The sequence below is a fragment of the Hyperolius riggenbachi genome, chromosome 2 (assembly GCF_040937935.1).
Source record: "Hyperolius riggenbachi isolate aHypRig1 chromosome 2, aHypRig1.pri, whole genome shotgun sequence".
In the NCBI taxonomy this organism is placed as follows: domain Eukaryota; kingdom Metazoa; phylum Chordata; class Amphibia; order Anura; family Hyperoliidae; genus Hyperolius; species Hyperolius riggenbachi.
The window spans coordinates 240,551,798-240,574,043 of record NC_090647.1 but is presented as its reverse complement, the minus strand read 5'-3'; the positions used below and the strand labels follow the sequence as shown (position 1 = coordinate 240,574,043).

Sequence of the window (22,246 nt, the reverse complement as noted above, 5' to 3'; positions counted from 1 at the left end):
CCTGACCATCTGAGATTGATGGAAGCCAAGTAAGTGCGACTCCACATTCAAAATTACTGCTGACTTTTGAAACGTCTTGCATGCAGTGAGGTTACAGTCTTCTTGGCTAGTGACAGGATTGTGTTGGCAGGACTCCGCTGCTGTAAGGATAGGGGCACTGCAATAAGATGATTGATGAACTCTGCATCAGGCTCAATCGCGCAGCTATCACCCCACCTCCCCCAATGGGGCCACACAACATATCTGGATTCCAGATTCTGGAACATTTATAGCATGCCAGCTTTTCAGAGACTTGTGAAGAAACTGCACAGCATCACCATACTAAAGGCATGAGTTGATAAGCAGCGGGTCCGTCTCCTCACGCCCCTCCCCAGAGCTGGGCTCTGTGACGTCACCGCCCCCTCCCCGCGCGCTGCAGAGGTTGTCAGGCTGTCCGGCTACTACAGCGCCAATGAAGTGATAGCGAGCGGTTCCCACTCCATCCATCCCACCGGGGCACGCAGGACACTCACACAGCACAGCGGGGCAGAGGAGAGGGCTCAGCACACAGCAGATCATGGGTAAGTGGCGGTCACCCCTCCTCTCGCTCTGCTCCACTTGCTGCACAGTGTACCGAGCTCTGCAAACTTTGCCGACTCTCATTATCTGACTGGGATGGAGTTCCGGGGGAGCTGCAGTTATGCTGCACTGTCCTCAGTCCTGTGATGGGGACGATGGATCCTCCTCATTCACTGCTCTGCAGAGCCATGGAATCCGGGGCAGTTGCCAATGACAACCAATGAGAAATATTTGCTGTTCATTAGGGTGCTCAGTAAGAAATCTGTCAACTTCTACTTTTGCCTCAGACCTCCAGGTTTTGCCGCAGTACTCCTATTTCTGAAGTCAGCAAAACACTACTCTTATGTAAACTGTCATAACATAGTATTGGAGTGCCCATCATCACTATAGGGAATTACACATGATATTTCATGCAGTATTTCCCCATCTCTGGTGCCAGCCGGTTCCACTGGGAGGGCTGATGACACTTGTGGATGTGCTCTGGAAATAATAAAGCCTTATTTGTGTCCCTGAATAAAATAGCAGATTGCCTCCAGTGGTGCCCCCATGTTATTCCTGTCACTGGGGCATTTCATCAGTATAGCTGCCAGTAATAACGAGACATTTTCAGTGATTCTAGTTCATTCTAGATGGCCTTTGCAAGTAGTCTGTATGCAGTCATTTAAACCTATATGGAATCTCTGTACACAGCAGGTTTCTGACCTGCGCTTAGCGTTCACCAGGTCCTGACTTGACCCCTTTTGTTTGTTTAGCTTCGTGGCTTAAACTCTTGCAAACCTTTTTGGGGGGTGCAGCAGCAGCTATTATAGATCTGGGTGATAATTTCTGACTTCATGTAAATGTTTTTGGTCTGCAAGAATTACCTTTGGCGGTGATTGAACCAGAATGTTGCACAGGCCTGATACAAAGTCTAATTTGCTTTATTTCCCCAAAAAATTTATGCAGTTTTGAATTTGGCCAGTCAAATGCAGTTGCGGGTGATTTGGATTGACCCTGTTCAAGACAGCATGCAAGTCAGAAAAAATTACATCTGATCAGCCCTTTGCAAAGTTCCAGTTTTGCCCCCACTGATTCTGGTGATTGTTGAGGGTTAAACAAACCTGCAAGTCAAATTTTAGATCACATCTGTAGAGTGAGCAAATGCTTGCTGACAAGGTGCTATGTCAGGCTTTCTCAACCAGGGTTCCCTGGAACCCCAGGGTTCCTTGAGGACTCTGCAGGGGTTCCTTGGCATTTTCCCCCATCGTGGGGGAAGTATAATAGAGCATACTATAATAGGTGGTACTGTAACAAAAAGCACTAAATTGGGGAGTCAGGAGACAGTATAATGAGTGGCAGTGTAATAGGAGATAGTGAAATTAGCAGCCTAACCTACCATGCCTCCTGAAAAATAAATGTAGGGGTTCCTCGGGACCAAAAATTTTTTTGCAGGGGTTCCTTGAGATCCAAAAGTTATTTACAGGGTTCCTCCAGGGTAAAAAGGTTGAGAAAGGCTGTGCTATGTTATTAGGTGCTGCTGAGTGAGCTTGCAGGTTGAGTGAACTCTGCTCTAACCATGCATACAGAAGTGTCAATTAGCAGGTCTGTGAACAGGTGGCTAATCATTCTTCTGATGCTTGCAGTTGAGGTGTGTGTGTGTGTGTGTGTGTGTGTGTGTGTGTGTGTGTGTGTGTGTGTGTGTGTGTGTTGCATATATCTATAGTAGCAATATGCTTTTCATGCAGATCCATCTGGCATATGATGTCAATGCTGATGATCCAGGCATGTATATGTCAGTGACTATCTGTGGGGCTGATGTGTGAAAACACAGTGGTAAAGAAAGCAGTGACAGCACAGGAGATTGGAATTTAATTAGACAAGCTTTGCTGGGGTACTTTGCTGAACAAAACAGTCTGTTGCTGGTTTGTGGTTACATAGTTACATAGTTATTTTGGTTGAAAAAAGACAGAACAATATTCAAGAACCCCCATTGCTTGACTATGTAGCTAATGGTTCTCCATTTTGTAGTAAGTAATTCACTGTGATCTTTCACATCAGGATTCACTGGGCCCACGTCACTTATCATAACCACTTTCCTGTATTCTAGGAGGGATGCAGCTGCATGCTTTGCCACAAGACTCTTGGAAGTTCACTTGTGAACTGCATGTTGTTCTGAGCTATAGGTCAGAACTGGTCTGTCAGCAGCTGCATATGGTGATGTCTCAGCCTCCAAGTGCTAAAAGCTCATTTAAAAGAATTGGGTTATTTCCAGGGTTGTGGAGTCTGAGTAGGAACAATTTTAGGGTACCTGGAGTCTGAGTAGGTGGTTTCATAAACTAAGGAGTCAGAGTTGGATGATTTTGCAAGCACTCCATAGCCCTGCAAGTTGAAGCAACTTTGGGTGCTTGGAGTCAGTTGGTGGTTTTCATACACTGAAGAGTTGGAGACGGACGACTTTTTTACCCACTCCATAGTTTTGCAAGGGCGATGGGAGTCTGAGTCGAGGAGTTGGAGCATTTTGGGTACCTGGAGTTGGTGGTTTCATAAACTGAGTGGGAGTTGGATGATTGTTGTACTGACTCCACCGCCCTGGTTATTTCCTTTAATACAGAGTGCCGAGCAGGGCAAAAATTGCTTTTGCCTAGTGATCTGTCTCACAAGACAAAAAATAATTCTCAGATGAGGCAAAGTACTTTTAAAAGCAGCATTAAATAAGAAATGTTAATGCTGCTTAGCAGTGATCATCTGAAAATCTGACCAAATTCAAGTTCATCAGGAACCAAAATTGGCAGGGACTAATTACATTCCGGACATGCCCTTGCAGACCCATAGAATATAATGGGTACTGTGTCACTATGATGTGACACTGCATTCATTCTCTGGCATCGAGGAAGCAGTTGTAGTCATGTAGTCACGAGAATGCTACTTTGAGTCTTTCTCTCTTTTTTTTTTTGGTGTTTTTGCTGACTGGTATACAGTTTCTTAAAATGGCATGAAACTACTGCATGTTATGGAATTCTGCCGTTCACACATTAGTTTTGATGAGGAGTGTTCCTTTTGTGCTGGTAGACTGCTGCAAGCAATAGCTCAGATGTACTTTGTATGGGGAGCATATTCCAAAGGATCGCTACACTTGATCCACTTTATCCTAAAGTCTTCATGATCCACTTTTCACCAGGCCCCTAATGGATTCTTACAGTGAGCAAGTATGCAGGCTGGGACTTAAAGGGACTCGGAGCACCTCTCATGGGTATGCCTTTAAACCAGACAACTTCCAATAAAGTCATGCTATGACCCCTCTGGAGGAGCCTTTTGCAATGGCCATGCGTGTCACTTCCTCTTCCTGCTTCATTCAGTGATGCACTTCTCTAACAGAGAAGACAGGGGTGACCCAGAAGTTATAACATACCCAAGATGGCAGCCGTGATTTTAAAATTGAAATCGAATGAAAACTATTTGGTGTAGAGCGGCGATTCAGGCAAATGAAAGAGGAGAGCACAAGCTACAGAAAAGTATGCCTCTTTAAAGGGAACCTAAACTGAGGATATGGATTTTTTTTTCCTTTTAAAATAATACCGGTTGCCTGACTCTCCTGCCAATCCTTTGTTTGTAATACTTTTAGCCACAGCCCCTCAACAAGCATGCAAATCAGGTGCTCTGACTAAAGTCAGACTGGATTAGCTGCATGCTTGTTTCAGGTGTGTGATTTAGCCACTACGGCAGCCAAAGATCAGCAGGACTGCCAGGCAACTGGTATTGTTTAAAAGAAAACATCCATATCCCTCTCAGTTTAGGTTCCCTTTAAGTACTTTGCAGTACTGGTCGGAGTCTCTAGGCATACTCATGATAGGTGATCGGAGTCCATTTAAGGAAGTATATTAATTTTTGTTTTAATAGGATTGTACTTGGCAGCAGATTTCTTCTCGCCACAGCAGCAGTACAGCTGTAGTTTTTCAGGCCAATATGCAGCAACCGACAGACTGTACTTACTCCAAACAAATAGGGAGGTAAGGACAGAAGGCCAGCTGAGGACCAGTGACAGGGGCACTTCAGACAGTCATTGGGCAAGAGTCTGGCTTGTTCCATTATGAGGACCTCAAATGTATTTAGAGGTACCTTTCCAGAATGAATGTGCAAACTGATAAATAAAACCTCAAATAGTGAAACAGTACTTTTTGTTTACTTTTGTATTAAAAAAAAAAGCTTTAGATTGAAATTAAAGTGTACAAAAGCAATTACAAAACAGGTGTAGTGGCTGAGGTTACAATAAGAAAACTGAAACCAGTGATGGAATAAACTATGAAAATGAATAAGAACAACTGTTAGGAGCCAGATTAACTGCTCAAAACCCTTACAATGTATGCTAAGTTATTATTATTTTTATTTTTTTTAAGCATACACCATAAGGGCTTTGAGCAGTGAAGCTGGCTCCTAAATAGCCCATACTTCCAATACTTTCTAAAGTGCTGATAATGATTTGCACACATCTGATAAGTACAGAGAGACGGTTGACAGCAAGGGAGAAGGGATAGAATACTTCAGAATTAATGAGAATGTTAAAAGCACGCCTGAAGTTTGCCAAAATTTGAAAGCCTGGTGGGGCCACAGCTCTTACATCTATCTGTCTTATGCCTGGAACCCACTAGGAGCGCTTTTCTGAGCGCTTTGTGAGTTGAAAAGCTCTTGCTGATATGCTATGGGTGTGATCCCACTAGAGCGATGTGATTTTTTTTTTTTCATGTCCCATAGCATTGCATTAGCAAGAGCTTTTTCAATTCACTAGCACTGTGGGTTTGAGCCCTTAGGGCTAGTTCCCACTGCAAGAGCTTTTTAAGTGCTAGTGATTTGAAAAGCTCTTGGTAATATGCTATGGGGGATTTTACAAAATCACATCGCTTCAGTGAGAACACACACATATCATTACATTAGCAAGAGCTTTTAAAATCACAAGTGCTTAGAAAAAGCTCTTGCAGTGTGAACCAGCCTTTAATTGTCTTGAGCATTGAACAATTGATTCTGACCTGGCCATGCCCAGTGAAAGGAAGTGCTTGCGCACTACTTTTATTCTTGCCCGAGTGCTTCCATTTACTGCCCATGCGTAGTTTGGTACTTGGGCGCATGCCCAGTTCAAAAGCCTTCATGTGCGGCAATGGGCACTTCCTGAAGAAAATTCAACTGATGAGCCAGTCACTTGTATTTGGCTCAACAAACACTGCTGATAACATGATAGTGCTAAAAAGTTCAAATGGTAATTACGTCTCATTTGTTAGAATTTGCAAAAATTTTTTATCACACTGACATAGCTGCTTTGTTTACTTTAGGCTCAAAATGTAACCCCCTTAAAGTAAATCTTTAGTAAACCTAAGGTGCCCAGTTTAACTGGCTGGAACCCTGTAGTCCTTCTGGTCCCTCGCTGTGATCCCTTTAGTAGCTGTCCCCTCCAGAAGCTGCATGTGCATGCTTGATTGAGCTCCTGTGGGGAGGAGAGGCCTGCGCTCCTGGCCATGGGACTGCGCTTGAGAAGGCATGCAGGCATGGCCGAGCATGCAAAGTAGTCAGCGACTGACTCTGTCAGTCAGCTTCTAGAAGGGCACAGCTCCTGAACAGAATGGACCAGAACAGCAAGGTACCCTGAAGGGCTACAGGGGGATAGATGAAGCCTAAGGTAAGTTACACCGCACACCTTATGTTCACTTTAGGTACCCTTTAAATTGAATATTAGAACGTGAGACTCCAGGAAAAGTATTTTTACTTTCACTACTACATACAATTTATTATATCACTTATTGTGAAAATTACTGAAAATCTGTATTGGTGCTCTGCAAGACTTTTTTGGAAATTTTGCATTCCACCTCTGCATTCACCAAACACATGCCAATACACACATAGATCATCTGATCCTATTGTGATGCAGAAGCACATTTCTGAACTGCACTGTCGGCCTAATCTGCTGAACCGCAACCCTGGGGGATGTACACAGGTGTATAATCACATTTTAACTTTGGTATCTGTTCACCTTATCCACAAAAGCCTGCGCACAGGTCCAAATAATCTGCCCAACTGTCATCTAAACCTGGTCTGTTGGAATACAGTTGGGCTGGCAAGTAACAGGATGACCAACTGTTCACAGGTGTTAACCAATAACCTGCATAATTGACCAATGGCAGTAGCCTGAATCATGTGATCGTGCTGTTTAACTTGAAAAGCCTTGTATTTGCATCTTACATACATACAGTGTGAACATAGTGTAAGGGATCATAACACAGTAAAAATTCAGCCTTAAGATAGGCTTTAAATTAATGTATCATAATTTGCTTGGTGTACAAACTGTACTTCAGTCTTTAAAGCATAAAAAGCAGGGGAAAACACTGCATCTTTCTAGAAGTATTCAGCTTTTGTATTATAAGTATTTCAAATTGGATGAAACTCAGAGACTATGTTCACAGTGAGGCGCTGCAGTGCAGCCACATTGTATGTAATTTAGAACGGCTTACTGCAATTTTCATTCACAGTGCAGCTGTTGCGGTGCTGTCTTATGGCGTGCAGCATCCCAACACACTGCATGGAGTGTGTTACCACAAAAAGCCAGCTTAACGTGAAGCATACTTTTCATTGACTTTATGCCTCACTATATAAGATGCAACGCATGGACAACGTGTGGCGCAACTTTCTCATCGATTGTGTTCCTGCTGTTGTGGGGAATGCAACACCCACTGTGAATGTAGCCTAAACTTAAACTTTAGTACCTACACTTGGGCACACACAAGATCATTTTAAAGCATTCCCTGCATCTAAAATGGCTTACTTTCAATGCAGAGAGCAGTACAAGTTTATACAGCTCTGCTATTCAACATATGTAATCATTTCCAGCCTCAGGAGAAGCTCTCTGCCTGGTCTCTTCACTCTGCTCCCCCTCACTACTCTGCTGAAGTGACAAGTCAACCATTGCCACGTTTAGTTTAATCCCACTTTAAGGCTGGTTTCACAGTGGGACGTTAAAGTCCTACGTTCCAGCAGCCTGTAACGCAGCCTAACTCACAGTAATGAAAAATCAATGTGGTGTTCACAGTGCCCACGTTGCGTTATACTGGGCTTTAGCTGCGTTAGACTGCTTGCACATGCTCAGTGACTAGCCACATGGCTAATTAATATTCACTGCACTGTGCTGACGTAACCTGGACTCGTAGTGTTGTCCGGATCATGAATGAATCGTTCATTTAATCCAGATCTTTTTTGTGAGTCGAATCATCCGGATCATCACAATGAACTATTCGGTTCACAGTGGATGTCTGTCTGGAAGAAACAAGAACATAGGCCTGGTGCACACCAAAAACCGCTAGCAGATCCGCAAAATGCTAGCAGATTTTGAAACGCTTTTTCTTTCTCTGTAGCGTTTCACCTAGCATTTTGCGGTTTTGGGAAGCGTTTTTGGTGTAGTAGATTTCATATATTGTTACAGTAAAGCTGTTACTGAACAGCTACTGTAACAAAAAGCCTGCAAAACCGCTCTGAACTGCTGTTTTTCAGAGCGGTTTGCGTTTTTCCTATACTTAACATTGGAGGCAGAAACTCCTCCGCAATCCAAAAAATGCCTCACCCCGGGAGTATGCGTTTCAGAAAAACGCCTCCCGCTCTGGTGTGAACCACCCCATTGAGATACATTGACCAAGCATATCTGCAGCCGCAAGCGGCTGCAAAAACTTCAAGAAACCCGCTCGGTGTGCACCAGCCCATACAGAATGTACAGTGCAGGGAAAGTAGTGTCCTGCTAGTCATTTCACCCCCAGTCTGCTTCCCTAGTAAAATGATTCAGTTCAAAGATCCGGATCTTTTCAATGATCCGATTCGAATCATCCGAATCCTTGAAAAGATCCGGACTTCCCATCACTATCCTGGAGCGGCTGTTCTATCAGTATAGATAGAAGGAAAACGGCGCACCAAGAGCTGCATAACGCGGCTCAATCTGACGTCCAACTTCAACACCACCATGTGTTGCGTTAGGGGTACGTTATGCGATCTTAACGTCCCCTAAAACGCAAAGTCTTGGTGTGAAAGAGGCCTAAAGAAGCAAAATGTACCATTTGCTGTAATTTGGGCTCCTCTAAGTGACTGCCACATGTAACTGATGTTTTCACGTTAGCCATGTGGTGTCTCTCTCTGCAAAATTTGGGACATTGGCACTGAGACAGAACAGGGCTATAGAGTCTGAGTTGGAGTCTGAGCAATTGTGGGTACCTGGAGTCTGAGTTGGAGGTTTCATAAATTGAGGAGTCGGATGATTTTGTACCGACTCCACAGCCCTGACTGGGCCATCAACACCTTTGCTTGGAATTCAAGATATTAGGCTATGCAAACTTACTGCATTGGTAGAGGCCTGGTAACCGAGTACAGGTATTTTTCAGCCAATTTGGGCCTTTTTCACACAGTAGGCTTAAGTCAGTGAATTCACAGCCTGACAACTGCTCCTGTGCATCGGCTGGATGCTTGCTAGCACATGACATGGCAGTGAAGGATTGCCCATTGCACTCAGACACAACGTGGTGCATTTTTTTTTTCTTTTGCTGCATTGTAACCGCATCATGGCCCATATGCAATTAACTTTTTCTTCTAGGAGATACGTTTTCATATTCTATTGAGAATAACTTTTCAGCACTTGGCAATTGAAAAAGTACATTCAAAACTATTTATTTTTTATATTCTCTTGCTTGTTAGGGTTTTAAAAAGTTTTATTGACAAGTTTAAACGTATCACTTGGGAGGAAACTCAGGAAAAAAAAAAATCAATTGCATATGGGCCCATGTGTCAAGTGCTGACAGATGTGGTGTTACAAATGCTGCATTGAATTGCTACAAATTGCAGCTGGAAAGGCGCCCAGTGGTCAGGAGATGGGAGGCCTAAAAGAGAACTAAGATGTTACCTGGGGATTTTCTTTTTTTTTTTTCTTTGATTGAATATTTGTAAGCAAACATGTAGATACGGAATGCATGTACTGTTTTATCATCTTGTATTTACCTACAGTGTTTATTTGCCAGTTATATCCACATTTCTTGTTTTGGGATGACGACAGGAGTTATTTACTGTAATTATACTGTTTTTCATGTCACCTAAAGGGCTGCAGAAATATAAATGGATGACAACCACGAGGTTTCAGGCTACGTTCACAGTGACGCACTTGCATAGCGTGTAAAAACAGAATCTCATCAAAGCGGAAAAATTGCATTATGCATGCGGTGCATACAGTACATACAAAGTATGCTTCACTGCAGCTGTTAATGCGCACGCCGTGCAGTACTGCACTGCATTGCTTTCTCACTCCCACTGGATACTGTTGCATTGCACTGCTAACTCACCAGTGTGAACTTATCATGACAACATATTAGCATTGATAATGCAACGCAGTGAACTGCAATAAGAGCGTAACCTCAGCATAACCTCAATGTTGTGCTGAATTCCAGCTCACATTAGATTAGTACTACTGCTCAGCCAGTCCTTGATTACTCTCGTCTATAGGGGAGAGTATAAGTAGTTAACAGTCACAATTGAGATAATAGGAGGGATCCCCACCCCCAAAAAATGTCTGTTTGGTGACATCAGATTAGGTAAGACTTTGTTGTCTTGCAGCTGACTCCACTGTTCTTAATATAAGTTCAGAGTCTCATTTAATATGTCTAAAGAGAATACTGTATTCCTCCTTCAGAGTCTCTATTTTTCCAGGAGATAAATTTATCATTTGCATTCATTGAGCCACTGAACAGTTTTCCATATGTTGAGCGAACAGCTTTTTTTTCTTCATCATAACAGAATTTTTTCTTCACCTTTTTAAAGTGATACTGACCTAAATATCTCTAGATCAGAAATCTCCAGATGTATAATTTATATGAAAAAATCTTTCTTTCTAATCAACTTTATAATGTATTTCAGTACGGATAAACCTTTTTAGCTTGGATTTTTCTGTTCCTGAGTGCATCAGTTCAGCATTACTTCATATATGGAATTCAGAGCACCTTTCATTTGTCCCAATTGAGATAATGAACATCTCACCTAGAACCCTTTGTCTGTAGCTGCCTTTTGGGCAGAGGTCTAATAGACGACTGTGTTAATTATTGGTAATCAGGTGCCTGAACAATGATTTGGCCGCCCGGTGTGTCTCCGTAGTAATTAATGGTCATTGCTGATCATAGACGATCAGCTACACTTATCGTCATTTGGGCCCTGAGGTTAGGCAGCTAGTTGTAGGCACTTACTGGTGCATGGTTGAGCAGCTACAGTGAAGGGTTCAAAAGTGAGTGGGTGAGGGGTACTGCATAGTAAAATGTCTAAATTACTGGTATTTTACTACCAGCGGCACTACCCGCCACCCAAATACTTAAGACTTTTTTCTCTAATTATCATCCGGGACAACCTGAGATCCGGTCCCGCCCCGGATCTGTGGAAACACAATCAACCAAGAAGATTAAAAGCCCCCGCCCTCCCATACTCAGTTCATCTGTGTTTCCGCGCGGAAACACGCTAAGAAGCAAAGCTCCTGATTTTTTTGTTTTTTGGTACTCACCAAAGGGTGAGTCAGGCGATTGGAGGTTCAGTGGCAAAGTGTTACAGGAGGTGACACAGGCCGCGGCCTCCGAAACAGGCAGTGTGCGTCCTCTGATGTGGTTTTGGTCGCCACACTGCTCCTCTTCCATCCGGACGCCGGCTCTGCAAGGCGCATCCGCGTCTGGAGGCGGCACCCTGTGAGGTCAGGCGCGGAGGGCGTAAGCGTACTGACGTCACGAGGCCGCGGAAGGGGCGGAACGGAGAGTCAGGAAGTGAAACAGGCGTGCTCCTGGCGTTCTCCGTCTCAAAGGCCTGCAGGCAGCAGTGGCACTGGCGGTGAGGCAGCGATCAGCAACATGTCTCAACCGCAGAAGGGGGAACAGCCTCAGCAGCAGCGTGACACGGAGGTTCCAAGCCCCGCTTCTAAAGCCACTTCGCATGGGCAACCATCAGGTTCTACAGTGGTGAGTCCTCCAGTTGGAGGGAGTTGTTTCTGCCATGTTTTCCTTCTGATGGTGTCTCAGTATTTTGTCATCTCTTGTGTTTTTCAGGCAAAAACTGAGTCAAAAAATGCTCCACCTAAATATAAGAGATGTGGCCTATGTAATACTAAGATATCTTTAGAGGCCCCTAGGAATATATGTCAAAATTGTACAGAGTCCATTGTAGCTTCCCAGACTTCCAATATTTTAAAGGAGGTTATGGAATCTGTTAATAAAAACATGCAGGAGACTCTGGATAAATTTAAAGAATCTTTTGTACAACCTCCTCCTGCTGAATCCCTTCCGGGACCTTCTAACAGAGGGTTTTCGCATTTCTCCATTCCTGCGGATACACTTGCAGCCGAGGAAGAGGGAGATCAGGGAGAGGAGGAGGAGGAGGAAGAGGGGGCACTTTCTGAGACTAGGTCTCAGGAGGAGGATCAACCCCTATCTGAGAACTCAGATAGTGAAGTGATTGTTAAGACCCCTAGATTTTTATTTTCTCCGGAGGAATCTTCTGAGTTATTAAAAGCGGTCTATACTACAGAACAGATTAATGAACCTATCCCAGATGTTACCCCTCAGGACCAGGTTTATTCAGGATTGGGGCAATCAATGGGTAGAGTTTTTCCCATCCACAAAACCTTGCAAGAAATTATTTCTTCCCAGTGGCAAAATCCTGAGAGGCCCCTTTTTATTCCCAAATCGGCCAAGAGAAAGTATCCCTTTGCTCAGGCGGAAATTGAAAAATTAACTAAATGCCCAAAGCTTGATGCTTCCCTGTCAAAGTATTCGAAAGATTCCGACCTATCTTTTGAGGACACTGGTGTCCTCAAAGATGTGATGGATAGGAAAGTAGATTCACTGCTAAAGAAAGCCTGGGAGTCAGCAGCCTTTGGGTTCATTCCAGGTATTTCGGCAACATGTATCTCTAGGAATCTGAGAATCTGGATGGATAATTTGATTGATCAGATTTCTAAGGGCGCTCCTTTAAAGGATTATGCGTCATCCCTTCCTGTGGTCCTTAGGGCAGTGGCTTTTTTAGCGGACGCAGTCACGGAACTTATCAGAGTGTCGGCCCGTACTACCGCTCTGGAAGCAGTGGCTGCATGGTGTAATGGTGAATGGCTCTGCCTCTGACACAGGAGACCAGAGTTTGAATCTCGTCTCTGTCTGTTCAGTAAGCCAGCACCTATTCAGCAGGAGACCTTAGGCAAGTCTTCCTAACACTGCTGTCTTCCGGGGTCTCGAATTGGAGATTCAGAAATTATTGGAAAAAAGAGTAATTGTACCGGTACCCCAGGAAGAGGTATTCCAGGGGTACTATTCTCATGTCTTTTTGGTAAGGAAAGCCAACGGAGAGTTCCGGTTTATTCTGAACCTGAAATCTCTCAACCCATTCTTAATATACAAGAGATTCAGAATGGAAAGCATTTATTCGGTGAAAGCCCTATTGAAAGGCAAAGAGTTCTTTGCATCAATAGATCTTCGAGACGCGTACTTGCACATCCCTATTTTTTCCGCCCATCAAAAATATTTGAGATTTGCTATAAAGACAGAATCTCGGATTCGTCACTTTCAGTTTCAGGCAATGCCCTTCGGAATTGCGACAGCACCCCGCATATTCACGAAGGTCCTGGCAGAAGTAATGAAAACTTTAAGAATTCAGGGTATCTCGATTGTTCCATACTTGGACGATCTTCTAATAGTCGCAGAATCAGAAGATCTCCTCATAACCCACAGAGACATTGTAATCAAGACCCTCTCTCAGGTCGGATGGATTATAAATTACGAGAAGTCAGCCCTCTCTCCAGTACAGGAAATCATATTTTTGGGTTACAAAATAGATTCAGTGGTAAAAAAGATTTTTTTACCTTCAGAGAAAATTGTAAAGATCCAGTCGGAAGTAGAAAGTATGATGGGTCAGGAGATGTCTTCTCTCCGATTGATCATGCGAATTCTAGGCCTATTCTCAGCAGCCATCCCAGCAGTCACTTGGGCCCAGTCACACAGCAGGGTGCTGCAAGCATTACTGTTGACAAATTGGGACAAATCCAGGGAATCCCTGGACCTACTAATCCCTATTCCAGACACAGTAAAGGACAGTCTAGGCTGGTGGATGGAGGCGCAGAACCTGGACAAGGGGAGATTCTGGAGGCAGAGCAACCCAATAAAGATCTTTACAGACGCGAGTTCCTGGGGTTGGGGGGCGACAGCGCTGGGCAATCTGGCCCAGGGGAATTGGTCATCCTCAATAAGAAAGAAATCGTCCAACTTCAGGGAACTGATGGCAGTTCAGGAGGCTCTTCTATCCTTTCAATCTCTGATAGAAGGCAATCATGTCTTAATATTTTCCGACAACATCACGACGGTGGCATATCTGTCAAAACAGGGGGGCACGAGATCAAGAGATCTGATGTCCCTTTGTGCAGAAATCTTAAACTGGATAGAACCTCGAGTTCTATCTTTATCCGCGGTTCACATAAAAGGCGCCCTCAACATAGAGGCGGATTTTTTGAGCCGACAGGAGATAAACCATTCGGAGTGGGAGCTTCATTCGGAGGTCTTCCGAATGGTAACGCAAAGGTTTGGAGTGCCAGAGGTAGATCTGTTTGCATCCCCACGGAATGCAAAAGTGAAGCCTTTTTACTCTCTCCACAAAAGCCAGGAGTCGTTGGGGTTGGACGCGCTAAGTCTTGCCTGGGAATTCAACCTATGCTACGCATTCCCTCCGATAGTACTTCTTCCGCAAGTGTTGGTAAAACTTCAAAGAGAAAAAGTCAGGTTAATTTTGATAGCGCCTCAATGGCCAAAGAGGCCTTGGTACGCGACTCTACTAAGATTGTCAATAGAGCCACCTTTTCCTCTACCGGTTCGCCCGGACCTTCTAATTCAAGGCCCACTGATTCATCCCAGTCCACAATTATTCAAACTGGCAGCCTGGATCCTGAGAGGGTGATAATGAGAAACAAGGGACTTTCGGAAAAAGTTATTGAGACTATTATGAAATGTAGAAAGCCGGTAACTCAGAAGATATACCGTAAGGTTTGGAAGGTATATACAGCTTGGTGTGAATCGCGTTCAAGAAGTCAGACTTTGACTAGTTCTGTCCTGGAGTTCCTCCAGGATGGATTCGATATGAAACTAGCACCTAGTACCCTTAAGGTTCAGTGTTCAGCCTTATCCATTCTTCTAGATAGACACCTTGCACAGGAAGAATTAGTAAAGAATTTCTTTAAAGCCCTACAGAGATCTTCTCCACTTCCACATAAGATTTTTCCCCAATGGGACTTATCTTTAGTTCTCAACGGCCTAATCAAAGCTCCTTTCGAACCAATTCAGGAAATCGATATAAAGTTTTTAACGTACAAATTAGCATTTCTGATCGCCATAACGTCGGCTAGACGTTTAAGCGATCTACAAGCCTTATCTATCAAGGACCCGTTTTTGGTAATTTGTCCGGATAGCGTAAGGCTTAGATTAGATCCTGCTTATCTGCCGAAGGTAGCTTCTACCTTTCACAGATCGCAGGAAATTGTCCTTCCTTCCTTCTGTTCCAAACCTTCGGGACCAAAGGAAGAAAGTTATCACTGTCTAGATGTCAGAAGAATTATATTAGTCTATCTCTCTAGAACTAGGGAATTCAGGAAATCAAATAATCTGTTAGTATTATTTGCAGGAAAGAATAGGGGGCAGCAAGCTTCCAGACATACTATTGCTAGATGGATCAGATTAACCATAGGGACAGCTTATGAGGGGAGTAACTGTACGGTACCATCTAACATCACGGCTCATTCTACCCGTTCCTTATCGACTTCTTGGGCAGAGAGAGCGGGAGCCACCATTCAGCAAATTTGTCAAGCGGCAACTTGGTCCAGCGCATCTACCTTTATCAAACACTACAGAGTGGATGTATTATCACAGCAGGATCAGTCGTTTGGCAGAAAGGTGCTTCAGGCAGTGGTCCCTCCCTAGGTGAGTCTTTTTTGGTTCAAAAAGACTTCTTGACTATCTCTCAGGTTGTCCCGGATGATAATTAGAGAAAGACTCCTATTAGACCTACCGGTAATGGAGTTTCTGATTGTCATCCGGGACAACGCCTATAACCCTTTCCCTTCGCCTGTTGCGCACCTATCTTGTAATATACAGGTCACTGGGGTTTTTTTTATTAGTCACAAGGACGTTCCTCTCTACATCTTGGTGTTTCTGGGCTTGTTTACTTTCAGACGCACTGAGGAGTATGGGAGGGCGGGGGCTTTTAATCTTCTTGGTTGATTGTGTTTCCACAGATCCGGGGCGGGACCGGATCTCAGGTTGTCCCGGATGACAATCAGAAACTCCATTACCGGTCGGTCTAATAGGAGTCTTTTTCTCTCTTATGAAATGACACCTGAAGTGAGAGGGTTATGGTGGCTGGCTTATTTTCTTTTAAAAAATACCAGTTGCCTGGCATCTTACTGATCTTTAATGCATCATTGTCTGAACCATACACCTGAAACATACAGGTGGCAAACAGGGTTATGTACAAAAATCCTCCAACTCCAAATCCTCAGTTTATGAAACCACCGACTCCAACTCCAGGTACCCAAAATTACTCTGACTCCTCTACTCCGACTCCTTAGTCTAATACACAGGTGTCGAACTCCAGGCCTGGAGGGCCAGATCCATGCCAGTGTTTAGGATGGACTGAGAACGAGAGGAATGTGGTCTGCCTGATGCACCACAACTTTCCTGATTCAGATCCATCAATTAATTTGAACTGTCAAAAATGTGCGAGGGCCTTCGCTCTCAAAGTACCGGTTTGACATCCCTAGTCTAATACTTACCAGGGCTGTGAATTTGGTACAAAAATCATCCAACTCACTCCCAGGTAACCAACGTTGCTCTGACTCCGACTCCAACTCTGACTCCACAGCCCTGGTGGCAAATCTAGTCAAACTTCAGTCAACTATCGGATCGGCATGCTTGTTCAGGATCTATGGCTAAAAATATTGGCGGCATAGGAGCAGTAGGGCTGCCAGGCAATATGCATTGTTTAATAGGAAATATGGCAGTCTCGATATCCCTCTCACCTCAGTTGTCCTTTTAAGGCCATGATGAGTTGAACTCTCGCCTTTTTTTTTATAGTTTAAAGCACCCCCTGGTTTGGTGGTAAGAATTCTCTTCAGTGGTTTGCATCTCTACCTGCTTGCACAAAGCAATATTGAACAATGTCACTTTCAATCCATTTACTATTTGTATATTCTACACTTTTGAGATTTTGTCATGGAATCATTGATATTTTAGCTTTGTCCTGCGTACAGTGATTAGAGGTAATTGTATTGGTTATTTTTCTCAGTCTATGAAAGTTGCAACAATTCAGTTTCTAATCCAACTTGTCAGCAAAAGCTAAAATGTAAGCTTTGGCCTTATAATTCTTTAGCATTTGTGTGACAGCTGCCAGATCCATCTCTTGGCTGGGGATCTGTATTAGCCATATGATGAGTACAGACCCTTGAGCAGCAGAGCTCTGTACACTAGCCTTGATGTAATGTCGTTCTTTCTGGAGGAAAGAGCGCTACTAGCACTAATTAGTGATGGAAGAACACTAAAAATTTAAGTCCTTTCACTCAGCATCCTTTGCAGTAAAATGGAGAATATAATTGCGCTGTGTGTTACTTGACTAGGCGCAAACTAAATGTTGTGATGTAAGTAACCCTAGATATATGGACTGTATGCTCAACTGTACGTGACGCATCACATTGGCAATGTGGGATGTGACTTTTCAACACCATTGTATTGCAAAGCTATTTTTTATTGGTTGGGCAACATGTTAGTGTGAAAGTACCCTTAGGAAAATGAATTTGAACAAATAAATAGGATAAAATCAAAATTACTTTGTTTTATCTTTAGAACCTGTTGGATAAGCTTGCAATTTATAATTGGAAGACCTAGTATGATTATGGTACAAATGTTTCTTCCAGCCTGGTGATCATTGGAAAAGTGGCCCTGACTCTACCTGCAGTTGCACAAACACAAATCCCCTGAACTTTCAGCAGCTATTTCTGTTTTTTTATGTGATCCAGCTGAGTGTTGCAGACCTTTGACTCCTAATAGTAGATGATTCTTCCAATCCATGCCAGGTTTGTAGAGTCAGATATACTGTACTCCCCAATCTGCAATTGCTCAAGTGAATGCTAGCATAGATACAGTACTAGAGATGATCTTCAAATTATGGTTGCACAGGTTGACAGTTAAGTTTGCTATTAATTTAATCGCCACCATTTAATTAATCAGAAGGTGCTGAATCTGTTTACCCCCCCTGCAAAGTTTGGAGTCGCCACCCCCCCACAAATTCCAACTTCTGCGCATTGAGAAACTGCTGTTTTGTGATCACTAATTAGGACTAGGATAATAATTTTGGTAAAATGCATTCCTGTAGGATGCATAGACTACACTAAAGTAACATTCATGGAATTGTGAGAAATGTTGATTTGAGATAGTAGGAACTTCATGAAAAAAAATATGGTAGATATTTGTTATCTAACAAGCAACACTTTGTAACTCCTACTGTAGTTACTGAACTAACAGCTCAGATTCTCAGTCGTGTGAACACCAGGTGCAACTTTTACTTGCATGATAAAGGCCTTACCAGATTTACATACATTTCAAGTATTTTAACAAGCACGGTTAGACATACCGGCTGTGCTCTGATGCTGACCATGTCTTGCACTGCAATAACTTCCTAGCAGGAAGTGGTGCATGAGGATTTAGTGTGAACAGAAAAGTAGGGGTTTCTCACAGATGTGCAGTCTCCTCTCTTATGTACTGAATAAGGCACTGCAATATATCTAGATATGATGGAAGTTTGACTTCTTCGTTTGGGCAGACTTCTCGATAAGTATGGACCAATAGCAAAAAACAGCCTCCTGTACAGCAGCTTGATGTGTAAAATATGGACATTCTCGTCTTGCAGTGCTTTCTGATACTAGCCAGGACACTATTAGCCTGCGGTTTGCATGTTCTTTCCATCTTTGTGTAGTTTTTTTTTTCTTTGAGTGCTCTGGTTTGTACCAAAAGCATACAGTTAATTGGCTGCCCCCAAATTGTCCCTAGACTATTAGAGATATTAGATTGCGAGTCCCACTGAAGGCTCACAAGGTTTGACTTGTTTGTGCTGAAATATATATTCACTTATTCTGATGGATCTCTGCTGAGATCTGCAGTGTTCAATGGGGCACAATGACAAGGTGGTCAACTATCAATATTGGGATGATAATGATCTGCTAAAAAGTGGATTCCTAGCAAGCCACCTAAGCCTAGTGAATTAAATGATCTTATTCTGTTCTATTCATTTCACGGCCTTAAAGAGAACCCGAGGTGGGTTTGAAGAATTGTATCTGCATACAGAGGCTGGATCTGCCTATACAGCCCAGCCTCTGTTGCTATCCCAAACCCCTTTAAGGTCCCCCTGCACTCTGCAATCCCTCATAAATCACAGCCACGCTGCTGACAAACAGCTTGTCAGAGCTGGCTGTGTTTATCTCTCTAGTGTCAGTCTGCTGCTCTCCCCGCCTCCTGCAGAACTCCAGTCCCCGCCTGCATCCCTTCCCTCCATGCTGATTGGAGGGAAGGGACGGGGCGGGGACCGGAGCTATGCAGGAGGCGGGGGAGCAGCTGAGACTGACACTACAGATGTAAACAGAGCCTCCTAGCACGGCTGTGATTTATGAGGGATTGCAGAGTGCAGGAGGACCTTAGTGGGGTTTGGGATAGCAACAGAGGCTGGGCTGTATAGGCAGATGCAGCCTCTGTATGCAGATAACATTCTTTAAACTCACCTCGGGTTCTCTTTAAGAACAGCCTCTTCTGCAGAAGCAAAACATTGAAATTTCAAGAATCGTGACAACAGGTAGGTAGAAACAGAATGTGTAGAGTCTAGTATACTTCCGTGTCTCAAATGCTTAAGGCATCCTTTTTGTCAGGTCAAGCCAAGTATCTATACATATCAATAACCAGCAGTAGTCACTGGGATAATGGCTACAGAACAAGTGATTCTGTATATGTACAGGTCAGGTATCTGGCTGTGGATATCATTGGTGTGGCTGGAGTGAGCTGGGGACTCCTTAATGGCAATGTTTTACTTTGATAAACACTGTGTGAAACCAAGCAAATTCATGTCACTGCAAGTCCACTAAACAATGGCCCTTATTCAATCCACTTTTCTTCTGGGAACTGGAATCGCACCATGTTATAGTGCCCTAAGCAGTGTCAGTTACAACGCAACACAACACCATACTAGTGCGAAAGTACCCTTGGAGGTAACCAACCACTTTCCCACCAAATTTTTTTTCAAAAAAAGTGTTTACTGAATGGATTGTTTACTGCATCCCATATACATGGTTCTGCTAGCTGCAGCCGGGTATGGCAGTTTCAAAATACATGATAAGGCGGCACTTGAAAAAGATGAGCTGCATGCTCGAGTTGTGCAAATGCCACAAAGTATCCACCTTACAAGATGCCGAACAGCATAGAGAAAAGCCTCAAACCTTCTGGCACAAAGTCATTTGGAGCGATGAGACTAAATCTAAACTTTTTGGCCACAAAGGTACACCATTCCTACTGTGAAACATGGTAGATAGCTGATGTTTTGGGGATGTGCTACAAAGTCACAGGAAATTTGGTCAGAATTGATGGCAAAATAAATACAGTAAATACAGGAGGTAAATTAGCACTCATCGGTCATGAAGCTGAGCATGGGACGTACTTGGACATTCCAACATGACAGAGGGCCAAGTTGGCCTGTTGTTGGTTACAGCAAAATAAAGTGAAGGTTCTGGAGTGGCCATCTGTCTTCTGACCTCAATATCATTGAGCCACTCTGGGGAGATTTCAAATGTGCAGTTCATGCAAGACCGCCCAGGAATTTACAGGAACTGAAGGCTTCTTGCCAGGAAGAATGGGCAGCTTTATGTTCTGAGAAGATAGAGAGCCTCATCCACAACTACCACAAAAAACTTCAAGTTGTTATTGATGGGAGAAGGGAAAGACACCGTATTAAGAAAAATGGTTTTTCCAGGGTATGTAAACCGAAGCAGGTTGTTTCGGCTCACGCTGCTCAGCGCCGAGTGCCGAAACTAGACGTCCCATACAGGGCTGTGGAGTTGGAGTCGAGGAGTCAGAGCAGTTTTGGGTACCTGGAGTCAGAGTTGGTGGTTTCATAAACTGAGGAGTTGGAGTTGTACCAACTCCACAGCTCTGGTCCTATATTAGTAATGTAATACTGCGCGGGTGCATAAGGGTAATTCGGTGCTCTGGCGTTTATCAGACCCAGAATTGCATCTCCCCTTGAGTTGAGACAACACAGAGGGAACAGTATTTAATGCCGCCAGGGAGTTTTGTGGCAGCAGTGAAAGCAGTGATTCTGCTCACTTTGCGCCCAACTCACCGGCGATGCGTACAAACATATGCATGTAAACTAATGAGCACAACTGTAAGTGAGCACAGTTTTGCAGACAGTGAAACTGTTCCCACGTTTGTAAGAAAAGAGGGGGGAGGATGGGCAGAGAGAGTTCACTTACCTGTCTTGCCCCCTACTTATAAACATTTCTGAAAGCCCGCAAGTGTTCTCTGGTCCTTAATTTCTAAGGAACTCCACAGGAGCCCAATGTAACAAGCCATAGTACTTAATGGCTTAAGAATTGCTTAAGTGGAAGAAATTTTGTGCTACTCGGCAAAAAATAATACTTTTTGCTATTTTATTCTGTGAGCGGAAAACTAAGAAGGAAACCTTTCTTGAAGCCAGTGCTGGGCGCACGTCCTTAACCATAAAGCTTCGAGACACAAGTATGTTATTGTGAAAGGTTTATTTTAGACATCAAGTAAAAAAAAAAAATTGAAATAAAGCTAAAGATTGAGCAGCCAGCACATACTGTATTTGGGCGGTGTTACAGGGTGAGTGAATTAATCCATATACTGTACATTTTCTTGAAGCCACGCTTTAGCCTAGACTCTGTTCTGAGCTGTACAGCTCTTATTCCACCCACAAATCACTATACAGGGCTTCAAAATGCAAACGTTTATTTTCTTCATCGTATTTTAAAATGAAGCCTTAAATCTGAACCGTGGCTGTCAAGAATGTTATTCTATCATTTACCTCAGAAATTGTTTCTCTGAAAGCCATGCACTGAGAAACTTGTTCCATGTTAATTTGCCTCTACAGCTGTTGCTCTGAGAAGCAACAGATGAAAGCCAAGACAACCATTTACATGTAAAACAATCTGCGAAGAGCAGCCTAATGCTTTCTGGTTATTTACCTTTTATCAATAAAAGAAATAGCTTGCACTAAATAAAAAGCAACGCCTGCTGGATTGCGGTAAAGTGATATAGAGGGTCCCCAACCCAGAGAAGCAATACTGTAGCCATAATTCAGTCTGCACTGCAGAAGATAGTGGGTAATTCAGCATGAAATGAACTGCAAAATGTAATTCTCTCTTTAGTAAGTGCAACTGGTAAGCTGCTATAGATGGTCAATGAGATGCTAATTATTCAAGATTGCATTCAAATTTAACCCATTAGCAGCTTCAATAGAGTTATCTCATTTGAGATAACTGCACTGCTGTTGACCTCAGTCAGCAGAAGTCGTTGTGCTGTTTTTTTTTGGAATGCTTTGATCTCTCTCTACTAGCAGAAAATATAGAAACTGAAAGCAGAAG

The 22,246-nt window shown here is 43.4% G+C and overlaps 1 protein-coding gene across 1 annotated transcript in view; it reads left to right on the top strand.

Annotated features, from left to right (window-relative positions):
• The first annotated feature begins 413 nt into the window (after window positions 1–413).
• Window positions 414–22,246, top strand: part of GPM6B (glycoprotein M6B) — a 191,276-nt gene continuing 169,443 nt past the window's right edge. Inside the window, exon 1 of the mRNA XM_068268392.1 lies at window positions 414–560. Within this exon, the coding sequence (XP_068124493.1) occupies window positions 557–560 (4 nt within the window). The 5' untranslated portion in view covers window positions 414–556. The remainder of the gene's footprint in view (window positions 561–22,246) is intronic.